The sequence below is a fragment of the Bacillus rossius genome, chromosome 1 (genome assembly GCF_032445375.1).
Source record: "Bacillus rossius redtenbacheri isolate Brsri chromosome 1, Brsri_v3, whole genome shotgun sequence".
In the NCBI taxonomy this organism is placed as follows: Eukaryota; Metazoa; Arthropoda; class Insecta; order Phasmatodea; family Bacillidae; genus Bacillus; species Bacillus rossius.
In genome coordinates, this window is record NC_086330.1 from 32,678,990 (window position 1) to 32,691,559 (window position 12,570).

At 34.7% G+C, this 12,570-nt stretch overlaps 1 protein-coding gene across 1 annotated transcript in view; it reads left to right on the forward strand.

Annotated features, from left to right (window-relative positions):
- The first annotated feature begins 217 nt into the window (after positions 1-217).
- The window catches only part of LOC134534093 (paxillin-like), a 243,802-nt gene continuing 231,449 nt past the window's right edge, over positions 218-12,570 (forward strand). The window contains exon 1 of the mRNA XM_063372176.1: positions 218-366. Coding sequence (XP_063228246.1) covers positions 354-366 — 13 coding nt within the window. The 5' untranslated portion in view covers positions 218-353. The remainder of the gene's footprint in view (positions 367-12,570) is intronic.

Sequence of the window (12,570 nt, forward strand, 5' to 3'; positions counted from 1 at the left end):
CATAATAAATACATGTATGTTAAGTCCTTTAATGAAGTGATGAGGTTTATTGCAATTTTTTCTGTATGTTTTACGACACTTAAATTTCACATGACATACGTATTTAGAAATGTTTTAAAACCCATTTAGGTAAATGTTGGTAGGTTGGAAAAATTTATTAGTTTTAGTTTGTTGTGGTAGCAGTGGTATTTTTCTAAAACGCCATTTTTAATGGCGTTTTCCAATGTAAATATTGATACGGTTATTAATTTGCATGTAAGTGATTCTCTGAAACACGTTTATTTCTAAGTGCGTGAGTGTTAAGTAGAGATTTGTGCGTTTGACTGTCGGTAGGAGTGAACCGTTTATCAGAAATGGATGATCTGGGTGAGTATAAAGTTATCTCCAATATGCACGGTTGTTTTAATTGGGGTAGTATATTACGATATCAATGTTTCGTATCAGTCTATTCGTTTAGTACCTGTTTGATGGAAATGTATATTAATTAAGAATAATTATACTGTTTTTGGAAAACTGCTATCTAATAAAGTGGACACTTCACTCGGACAGTGTTTGTTTACTGTTTGTTTACCTAGCATTCATAGGTTAGAAATGCAAGGAATATGGTTGACAAGTGTTGTGTTGGATTAATATTGTCTTATGCAAGTGCTGTATTGAAATGACGTTTACTATATTGTCATATGTAATTTAAAATAAAATGCATTCATAGTAAAGCCATGTTTGAAATCGCCGAATAGAGAAAAGGTTTCTTGTAAGGTATGTTTCAAATAGCAAGTACACTCGCAGATTTGCCAAAAGCTGAAAAAAAGATTTTAGCCTATAACCTCAGCTCATACACAACTTAATTTATTACACATCACATTCTTTTTGGTTGCTATAATTATTTTAGACTTTAAGAAATCAATGCTGCTGTAGTTCGTAGTGTATGATGTTAAGGAAACACATAGTATTTACTGATTAAACTACAATAACGCAGGAATGTTGAAATTAAATGCAGAAATATGTTTTGTCTCCTACAGAAAGTGTGCCATGATATTTTTAGTGTAAATCCATGGTGCCGCCGCCGATCCATCATATTGCCATCCGGGGCAGTTAGTGTGTGCGAGACCAGAAACCGAAGTTTCTATAACTCGCTTAGTGCATTGTAAATCAGGTGCACCCCACACTTTTGTAAAATCACTTGGATCAACAGGCGGGGCGCGTGTCTTGTTGGATAAGTTTGGCACACGGGCCTGTGTGTGCGCTGGTAGGTTGTGTAATGCTAGAAAAGTTACGTGTACCTAATTCGGCAGGGGAGAGAAGCTCCCCACCAGCTAGATCGGCATCCATGGTGCAAACATAATAAATCAATATTTGGCACAATCCAGGAAACACACACAGTTTTATTTAATTAAGTTCTCAGATGATAATGTGTAGTAGGGCATTCAGAGCTTCTGATTTTCCGAAAAAGTATTGCAGTTTTAGCAATATCTCAAGTATTTAGCAAGAGTTATACCTAGCGTTAACTCTGCTTAATACTAATACAGAGCTTGTGTAAATGCTTATCACAATGAACAATTGTAGCTAATCAAATTGAATTACATGAATTTAAACTGTTATGTTTAATGCGGTGTTGTATTAGTGAAATGCTAATATTGATTGTCTCTGTACCGTAAGCCAAATATAACCAAATTTACCGTAGAAACAACTAAGGCCTAAAGTTATTTTTTGCCATAGTAACCAAGCTAATAATGTTACTTTTTATATTATTGTATTGATTTACTATTATAAAGTTTATTGGAAAATATGTTTGCAACCTTTGCAACCAAACATTAACTGGGTGTCCTTGGTACCTACCTACCAAAAGTTATTGCAACCAATAATTTCTGCTAATGAGTACTAGTGCACTTGGATTCTACACCTTTCACACTCACTTGGAGATGATGTGAAATATGAGTGGGAATTACAAATTTTTTTATTCTGGGTTTTGTAATGCAGCATTTTGACTTAATTTATGTGTAAAAAAATTGTGTCAGATGATTAAGTTATGGTTATAATATGAAGGTAAAAGGATTTCTGTTGTACAGCAATTTAAAATATCAAAATAAAGTGAAAGGATAATGTTTCATTTTCACGTAAATTTTAGTTAAGCCCTAGGTATCTATATTGACATAATTTAAAATATATATATATATATATATATAAAACATTTTTTTAATAGTTGTTTTGTCTTTACAAATCAAAGGAAAGCTTATAAATTACAGCTGTTTTCCTAATTTTAACATAAGAAATTTAATTTTTATCAGCCCTCTGAACTTTCTGCATCCATGAATTTTTCCCTCTTTGGGTGCAGAAGTTGCAAAAAGTACAGACCCTGCAAAGAAAACACCAATACATATGACATATAATACAATGACCAGTTTTAATTTAATTTAACTGCTTGTTTCACTGTTTGTAAGTATGATCATCTTACAATATGCTACAATGATAACATACAAGAGCTGAGAATAACTACTTGGTACCTTCTAATCTGCATTACACAGAAATTCACAATTATGTGCTTCTAGTACTTCGTAATGCAGTAGAACATGTAACTAGCATAATCTATCATTTCTCTTTCTCTCATGCTCTCATACCTAAATCACACAATAAATATAGAGATAAAGGCACAAACTAAGAACCACCATTTATTTAAATGTATAGGTACTACTGTACATGTCAACTAGAGACTAGACAATACAATGAAAAAAATATATTTTCCCACCAGCAGCTTAATAGTTATTTCCCTTACAAGGCAATGTAACTAAAATGCCAAATCAAAATTTAATTTTTAAAAAAAGTTGGTAACAGTACACTTTCTATAGCAATTGCTTTTCCTTCCATGATTTCCAGCATAATTTTCATGTAAAAAGCATTCACACACATGTCATCAAAAAAAAAATTTATGGGAAAGAGATATTGATGCCTTTAACTTCTGGTAATGCTACTTGTTTTGGTATATTCAGACTATATTGATCTTGATAAGCATGTATGTAGTTCACTTAGCCTGCAAACAAATATTTCTGGAATGAAACTCTTTAAGTTATTTATAATTTTTTTTTACAACATTGCATGGTTGGGGGAGGGTGCCTAGTGTATTCTAATGGTTTTTTTTAGAAGGAAACTTTATTCCATTGGATGGCAATGAATAATAGTTTTATATTTAAGCATACTCATTGCTTATTATTTATTTGTTTTCTTGAGATAATTATTAATATTTATATATTTTTTTTAATTCCCTGAATTTTTTAATATGTATATGCCTATATGTATAAACATAATTAAAATTCTTAAAATATAAACTAAAAATATATATATATTCATAAAATGGAGGCATAGAATAAATTTTAATTTCTGGTAATATATTATGAAAAAATACCATAAAAAAGGCTTTGCTTTAGTGATGTTATTTCAGATGTTATAGTTGACATTCTTTTTTATGTTTTGGCTCAAAGTTTAGGCATGTGTACACAAATGTGTAAATTTACAACCAAAAATTTTACTTACTATTTATTCATACATAAGTTACATAGTGACTGTTTTTATGCTATGAGTTTAATGTTTATTTTGATACCATAGTAAGAAGGTTAAATTAATCTCCTCTCTATATTTATAATGTAACAGTATGGACATTGAGGTGAAGGTGTGTTCAGTTTGTATAGCTGTGTTTAATTTGTTACTTTTTGTCCAGGTGGTACACCTTCACATTAATATGTTGCACTTCCATATTTCATGATAGACATAACTTTTTGGTAGGTATAATATTTGTACTGTTGCATTTAAAAAATTGTTATTTGAGCCATTTTCGAGAAAGTCAGTAATTAAGTATATTCAAATACACTTTATTGGTACTTTTTATTTTTATAGTTCCTTTTTACATACAACCTGTATTTTATTCAAAATTTCAGAAGCTTGGACTAAGCTTATTGGCAAAATTGCCTTAAGAATTTTGAATATTGAATTAAAATGACGTACGTTTCTAGTTTCTAATAAGTAATTGATAAAAATTGGTTGATCAAATTTGGATTACTTAGGTAGCCTATATGTCACATGAGTTACACAGACTGATTGTGCTGTAGTTACTGGAGTCACGTAGGAGGCGACTACTTGATGGAACTAGAGGATGTGTCCATTTCAGTGATCCTACACTATACACCTACTTTCATTCTTGCGTAATTGCTTTCAACTAACATGTGGGTCATTCTCCTTCTTGAAGAGAGACTTCACAGCAGAGTCGAAATAAAAGTACTACATTTAACAATTTTCAAGGTTTAATCAACCTAATAGTAGAACACCACAGAATGTTGGCATTATTTGTTCAGACATGTACTACATATTACAATATAATTCAGTAAAATTTGTAAATAACAGTAACTTCATTTCAAAAACATACTATGTATCAAATTTGTTGCATATATCAAGGAAAAGACTAACTAAAAATTTAAGTAATGTAAAAAGAATATTTTTATAGATATACAAAAATATTACTTATTAAATTTTTATTGAATTTTTTATGTCTCGGACTTTAATGCTATGTAGACTGTTTCCATAATACCCATGCATATTCAATGCCAGTCCCTAAGCAAGTTATGAAACATCCATGCTTCTGTGGGTAATCAAGTCCATCCATCACCAACTGGTAAGGCACTTAATCCACTTTCATACTCTGTTAAAAATATATTAAAGGAAGTCAAGTAAGAAAAATTAAGGTACCTACTCCACAACTAGTAAATTTTTATAAGCCGAAAATTCTTACCGCTGTCACTACAGAACTCATGGCAGCCTTAAACATATTATCCTTAGCTCAAAAGAAAGGAATGATAAACCAATATGGTGGTGGTTCCATGCGAGGGGCAATGGGGCAGTTGTCCCCACAGAACGGTAGAACTTATAAAAAATTGACGGATAGCAAAAATAATGTACTTGAAATTTGTTCAATTTGATTTATAAAAATGTATTTCTGTTTACAATTTTTAGTGCTATTATTTGTAAAAATTTTATAATTCACATTTAACTGGAAGGTATTTAATACCACCCACAACCATTTAAGTAATCATTCACCCCTTTCGAATTAGTTGAGTCGGCCACTGAGATTATAAACACTATGCTTGCCATGCATACCAGTAAGCACCAGTGGATAGGGTGTGGAGGCTCCCTGCATAAAATAAAACTGAGTCCTAGATAAAGGATAGATGAAATTCATAGTAAATGATGTTATCTATTTAAGACAATCCAGGTCTCTTAAGATCTTTTAGTCTATAATTTTCATTAATAGAAGTACATAACAATCAAGATAGAACTGGGCATGGTTTATTGCATCCAGTAGACAATCGGATGTGCACAAGTATGTGTGTTTGCGTGCATACATGCATATGTAAATGTGGGTGTATGCATGCATGTGCACACACACACATGCACACACAGACATTCACCTTAACACAACAGTAAATGTTATTCAATATCTAATCATAGACATGATTGTATGATTTATAAAAAAAAAATGTCAAGATAATTTAAGACTGGCGCTTAGTGAATTTGCAATTTTTGGGTGATTCACATTATTTTGGTTTAAAACTATTAAAATTTTTATTTCTGAACACTGCAGAGGAAGCATGTGTGTGTGGTTTACTAAAAGTCCTTTAAAGAATCTCGTGACGTCGAATCACATGACGTCGAAATGTACCTCCATTGATTTTAGGAAAGTATGTCAGTAGAAGTGTGAATTTCAAGCCACAATATATATCCCAGTTGACCATGAATTATGATGTGTAAAAATGCTTCAGAATATAAGTTACTTGGGGCCACCTGCGGAGAGCCGGAAAGTAAAATTTAAGGGGAAATTATGCAGGTTGATCAAATGGAGAAAGACTCCTTTGCCTCAAGGGTCACCTGTTCAAGCCAGTCTTAGTTTTTTTTTATACTGCATGCTAGTTAGTTGTGAACCTGAAGTGTGATAGAGCATGCATTACTACATGGATTCTGCGTGAAGTCGTTTTTGTCCAACTAATGGTCTCTGCCCTGTTGGATAGACTCCCAAAACACTGGTTGAAGTGAAGTGTTTTCGTTGTACCTAATAATGGTTTTAAAAGACTAATTTATTTTTAAGTGATTGTGTTTAACTATGAAAATTCTTTTCATACTTATTAACCATCATTAGGTGTGTACCATTTGTGCAAATATTTTGGGTGATGTAATGTAATGTAATGTGAGGTGAGGTGAGGTAAAGAGTGACTTCAACTACGTTGCAGTCTGCTACAGTCCTACATCTTATGGCAGTTTAGTGGTTCCTTCTCCCTGCCAACTCAACCATTTGTTTAGTTCAGGAATCAACTGTGACATGATGCTCAATTCTACTTAGCTTTGAGTTTAAAGAATTAACTGGAATGGAATTTTGTAAAATTATAATGGCAGCTTTGCTCTAACTTACATGATGTGTGAAGTCAGGCTTGCACAAGTGGTTTCTTTGAGCTTATAACGAACAACAGCAGATGAGCCAACCCCATCATTTTAATTTACGTGTAAACCTAACAATAATTTATAAACAATTGTTGAATAGACAGTATAGCCTATACAGTATTTATATTTCTCACATACTCAAGTCATTTCCACAGAATACTGGGAATGAAGGTCCATGTCAGTTGCTGCCAGACTAATGGTTCAGTTGATCCACAATTGTTTTATGCTTTTAACTTAATATCAACATTCTTGTTTTAACTTCACCCAAGTGATTTGTATGTACAGTAAAAATGACATGGGTGTAATGCTGCCATGCGCACTAGAAGTGAAACTTCACAGATAGAGTATATGAAAGAGGGCAAATATGAAAGTGAGCAAGTATGGCAGTGTGCAAATATACATATGTGCTATAATACAAACATGATATCATGCACCCCTCTCTGTAATTGAGTTCCCAACTCCTTATCGTTGCATTTTTCATTGCCATCTGAGCTTTATAATTTCGTTACACTCTTTTGACGTATTCGTCTCAATTTACCCTACTGGATCTAAAGAAGTTTAACTTAAGAAACCTTTGTTATATTATTTTTAAAACACAATTCGTTAAGCCATTTATTAAAGGTCCTGTCCCGCTGTCAAACTTGGCTTCCAACAGCTTCCAATTTGTTGGGTGAACGATATTGTTGGAGGGTGGTGACATCATAAAAAAAGTCACTAGTGTAGTTTGTTTGACAAGTTGGATGACTTGAGTTTCCATCAAATATTTTGCATATAGTACGGGTTCTAAAATATGTTGAATGTTTGATGGAATCAGTCTGTCAGAATCGTGCCCAGTGAAAACTGAAATTGCTTCCGTTTCAATTACAAGACATCCTTAAAATTGCGAAGAACATATTGAACATAAAGAGTTTATAAATGTGAAATAATTAAAATATTGTGAGTATGAATGTTGTATGTGAAATGATTTTATATGTAAAACGGAAATGTTAAAATTGCTTTTGAAAAATCACGGTATATTATTTTTATGTCACCACAAGTTCTAATGATTTGAATTTATGGAGGTTTGAAAAATTATATAAATGTACAAAAATCGTAAATAGTTCAAAATTTTCATCCAATGTGGTGCATTATTTTAATTTCAAAATAAGATTAAAATTAAAAAAAAAATAATTGAAATAGCTCAGTCCAAAAATAAACTTTGATAGTGTGACATTTAAAACATATTTGAGGTTATCTGTCCAACTTCATTTGGTTGAGAAAAACGGAAGCCATTCTTCTTCCAGAATTACCCTTCCAGTCGTATTGTCAAACTTAGTTGGAGAGACGAAAATTTGACAGTGTGCCAGGGCCTTAAAACCGGGGCCTTCCCCTCTGGGCCGGAAGGAACACTGCGCGAGACGAGGGTGGCGCGCGGATGTCACGTGACTTGGCGCGCGCGCGCGGCGGCGGGTCGGCGGGGGACAAATAGAACACGCCGCTGGAGTCCTGGAATGCGAGAGGGCGCTGTCTGGCGTGGCTGCCGCCTTCTCCCCTTCGTCTCTGCCCGCGTTCTATTTGTTGTCCCTCCGTCTGCGACCGGCAACCCCGGGAGAGGGCTTCTTGGTCCTTTGACAGCCCGGGGACCTCCGTCCCGCCACCGTATAACCTTTGAATATATATACTGTATAGAAGTCGCCAGCCCAGGTTAAAATTTCTAATACGGTTTTGAGGTAGTTGGTTAATTCACCGCCGCAATCGCCACCATCTCTAGGGCATCGACTTGTAGTGGTCCCTAGCGGACAAGTGTCGAACTCTTCAAACATCCCTTCCCCCTCCTGTTGAACGAACTTGAGCTGCAGTGAATGATAGGTGGGGGGTGCGGGGAATGACAGCGGGCGACAGAGCTGCCCTCTAACGTGTAAATAACAACTAAGACGATACAGGGCGTTACGGCAGCGCACTGCAGCGGTGAAGTTCCCAAGCTGCTCCTCATACGCTTCTGAAAAACGTAGAGTAAATCCTTTCCACTCGCGACTTCTATACAGTATATATATTCAAAGGTATAACTGAATATAAATTCTTATAAGTTAATTTGAAATTACCTATACAAAATTTATTTAGCAATGGAAGTTAAGGAACAGTTTTGAAAACTTGAAGTTTTTTTAAGTCGACTGAACCTCCAAGAGTACAGCGGATTTTAAAAATCTCTGGTATTGGTTCGGTGGTGCAAAAACTTTTATACGGTCAGCCAAAGCGTTCGGACCACTTTAAGGCCTCAGTCCATTTAAGGCTTATGTGAACACTTGAGATCAACTGTTGAAGGAAAAAAAAACTCATCTGGTATTCACTCAGATTGACAGCAATTAATTTGCATATATAATTTTATATTTGAGCCGGTTATTTGAATTCAGTGACATGATCAGTCTATAAAGGGCTTTATCACTTTAATAAATATTTTCAAACGATTTTGGGGGAAACTTAAATGTTAATTTATAAAACCAAATTTTTTTATTGATTTATTAATATCATTAAAATAAAGAGTTTAACACCAATGGCCACATTAAAACGTGCAGTTCATTAGTGTCTACCATACGATACCATGCTCTTATGTCCTTGCGAGGATTAAAATACAAATTGGTAATGTAAGTTTTAAAAAAAGTTAAATAAAATTATTTTATTGATAAACACGCATTTATGGAAGCGTAAAAATTTAGAATGCTACCCTCTTAATATTTCCTCGACCTAACTTATTATGAAAAATAATTGTTTGTAATCGATGGCTGCTAAAGCTGAATTATTTTTGTTTACGCACGTTAGGACGAGTTTGAACGTTACAGCAACAGTTTTATGCTTCGAGCTATGCAACAGTTCCAGTTTGCTCGACGCATGCCTTCTAGTCATTAGGCTCACGACGGAGCTATTTGGCAGTGCTTGTGTACATGTCTCGTAGAATCGTTCATGTAAAAATAATTTTATTTTATTATTTTTTTAACTCGAGAAGACATCGAGGTTTAGCGTCAGATGATTACTAAACTTGATTTGGATTGGTTGATTATTTGTAATTCCTTTGAACGGAACCTAATTCCTTGTTCGTTCTTTAAATGATTTGAGCAATGGGGATTTTTGATTTAATACAATTTTTTTGGACATACGCCGTTGCAATTTAGTACTCTTTGTCATGGGAAAAATTCAAGAAGGCAAAATAAGAATTAAAAATTAAAATATAAACCCACATAGAAAAAGCCTAAATCAACTGTTTTCAACAGTTGCTGTAACTGTTTTGTCATAGGAAACCTATCGGGTTCGTTGGTACTGTCGTCCTGTTGTCCATAACACCTTTTTATTTGTATAGTTGTGTTCATATATTTGTTGCGTTTTCCAGGTTTGTCGTCTTGTCTGTTGAAACTGTTTTGTCTGTGGTGTTATTTTTTCATGACTAAATTTCTTCCACGGTATTATTGTGCTGTCTGATATTTTAAGTTTGAATGTCTTCGTCTGTGCTTTCGTCGATTTTTTGTCCATAATACCGGTTTAGGTTCATCGTTGAGTTTATGTGTTTGACATTAGCTGCTTTTGGCTTGTTTTATGTGGGTTATTTTTTTCCATTTATTATTTTGCTTTTATGAATTTTTCCAATGAAACAGTATAAAACTGAAATGGCGTACGTCCAAAAAATTGTATTAAATAATACTTCAGCATTGTTGGACATAATAAAAAATTAAAATTAAAAAAAAATTCTGGCTGCTGACTTTTGTTTCTCATAACTTTTTTCTTTCATATTTAACAGTTAAAACTACTAAAACATGTTAACTAACATTGCAAGTGTATGTTGATAATTTACACGAGTACCTGTTGAAGCTTAGTAGGTTTTGGCGCAGGGTCCAGAGAGGTTTGCGGGGTAAGGGTCCATGACCGGCCGCCATATTAGATTTTGGCGTCAAAATGTCTTCAAAAGTCTTCAAAACAACATATAATTTCCCTGTTTTGAGGGGATGATTCTAGTGTTGAGGGAAATTGTTCTGATGTAATCCCTAAAAATGTTGAAGGCTTGAAAAGTCCTAAAAGCGGGTTAAGTGTCCTTAAAAAATTTGAAATTTGAGTGGCTGGGCCCAAATCTTGACCTTTGACCTTCATCACGACTGAAAGATGACACCTTGTGTGGAATTTGCCACTTCAGTTACATTTTAACCTTAAATGAAAAATATACTCTTAAAAAGATTTTTAAAAAAATAAACAATATTTAAATAAATAATTATACTTACGCCATCGAATCTGGAGTCCTTGGTTTTTGTGAGAAAATGTGCTCAGGTCATGGATTTCAGAGTGTTCGGTTCTATTTCCGGCGAGCGTACTTGTAAAAATGAACACTAAACGAACTGTCTACTACCAAGTTATTTATTACTCTCAACCAATGGTAAGCCATGGCAGCCATATTTGATCAGCCATATTGCATTCTCTTTTTCGTCCGCTAGAGTGCACTAACACCATATTGGCTTATTTTTTTTTACCCGCTAGAGCTACTAGTATCAATCACCAGACTGTCAGCGTCCACCATCTTGTTGGTAAAATTGTCCGCCATCTTGAAATTCTTTAAAAAATGATCAAAAAATTTGGAAGAGCGAATTTTAAACACCATTAAACAATTGCCTGTTATAATATTGATTGACTCGGTCGAGTGCGATCCTTGGTTCGATCACTGCTCTATGTATATAATACCTAATACATTTCTTCTTATACATTTAAAGTCACAGGTTCAATTCCACGCGAGATTACAACAAAATAAAACACATTTTTACAATTTATTTTTATTACATAAATTCTTCTCTATTACAAAAAAAAATTCACATCATCAACATCAATTTCTTTAGTTTCACATGATTTTGAAATCAGTCCTTTGCATGTCTTGCCATGTCATTCGAGAGCATCTTTTCGTGACACTTGATCACCACATATGTCACAATTATACAGCGTTGAAGCCGGACTGTTCAAACAATACGTTTCATGGCGCTTGCGATTGCCACAATGTACAAAATTCTTATGGAAGCATTGGCGGATCTTGTGTGTGTGTGTGTGTGTGTGTGTGTGTGGGGGGGGGGGGGGGGGTCGCTTAGCGGAATGGCCTCACCCTGAACAATTTTCATATTTTCTCCTAAATACTAATCATAGTATTCCAAACTTACTAAAGTAATATTTTACTGCAGTGCTATAGACAATATGTCGTCTTTTAGCCACAAATAAATCGTACTTAATATTTCAATTCTTAATGTGCTAAAACAGATTTGTAAATTTTACTTTGACCCTCCCCTGACCTTCATTCTGTATCCGCCCCTTGTATCGCAGTAGACGTAACAGAACCCAAGTGTGGACGATGATATCATAAAGGTGTTTGTAGATGATGCGGGTACTGTGTACAAAGATGTTTCCTCAGCGGACAACACTGCATTCATCAGAGGCCCTTCTGCTGACGAAACTGTATTTGGTGATGTCAGTGCAGCTACCACCGGAATCTCACGGTCGTGGACGTCGCTGCCATAGAGGTTATGTCTACCAAAGAAGTAGTAGACGCTACGTCAGACTGGACCGAAGAAGTTACAGCTACCGATAGTATGAGTAGTATATAATAGCCGGAACTAGATCTGGCGCCGGCGCGTGGTGCCGGTGCCGGTGTCCACCATCTTGGATTTGTGACGTCACGGCGGCAAAAATTCCTCAAAAATGCCTCAAAATGACTCAAAATTTCCCGTTTTAAGAAAAAATTTCCCGTTTCCGAGGGAAAAATTCCCGTTTCGAGGGAAAATTTCCCGTTTTATTCCTCAAAAATCCCAACGGCTAGAAATGTCCTGATAGAGGCTTAAGCATCCTTAACTCAAGCCTCAGTTAAGCCTCTATCAGGATGTGACCTTGACCTTTGACCTTGACCCCGGCGGCCATCTTGGATCCGCCATTTTGGATGACGTCATTTCGTTTTCTAGAAAATTCCGGCATTGTGTTATCCGCCATATTGGACGATGACGTCACCGTTGCAATTTTCGTTACGGCCGCCATCTTTAACTTTTTTATTTATTATCCGATTTCAATGAAAAAATTTTTAAAATTTATTAAAAAATCCATTTAATA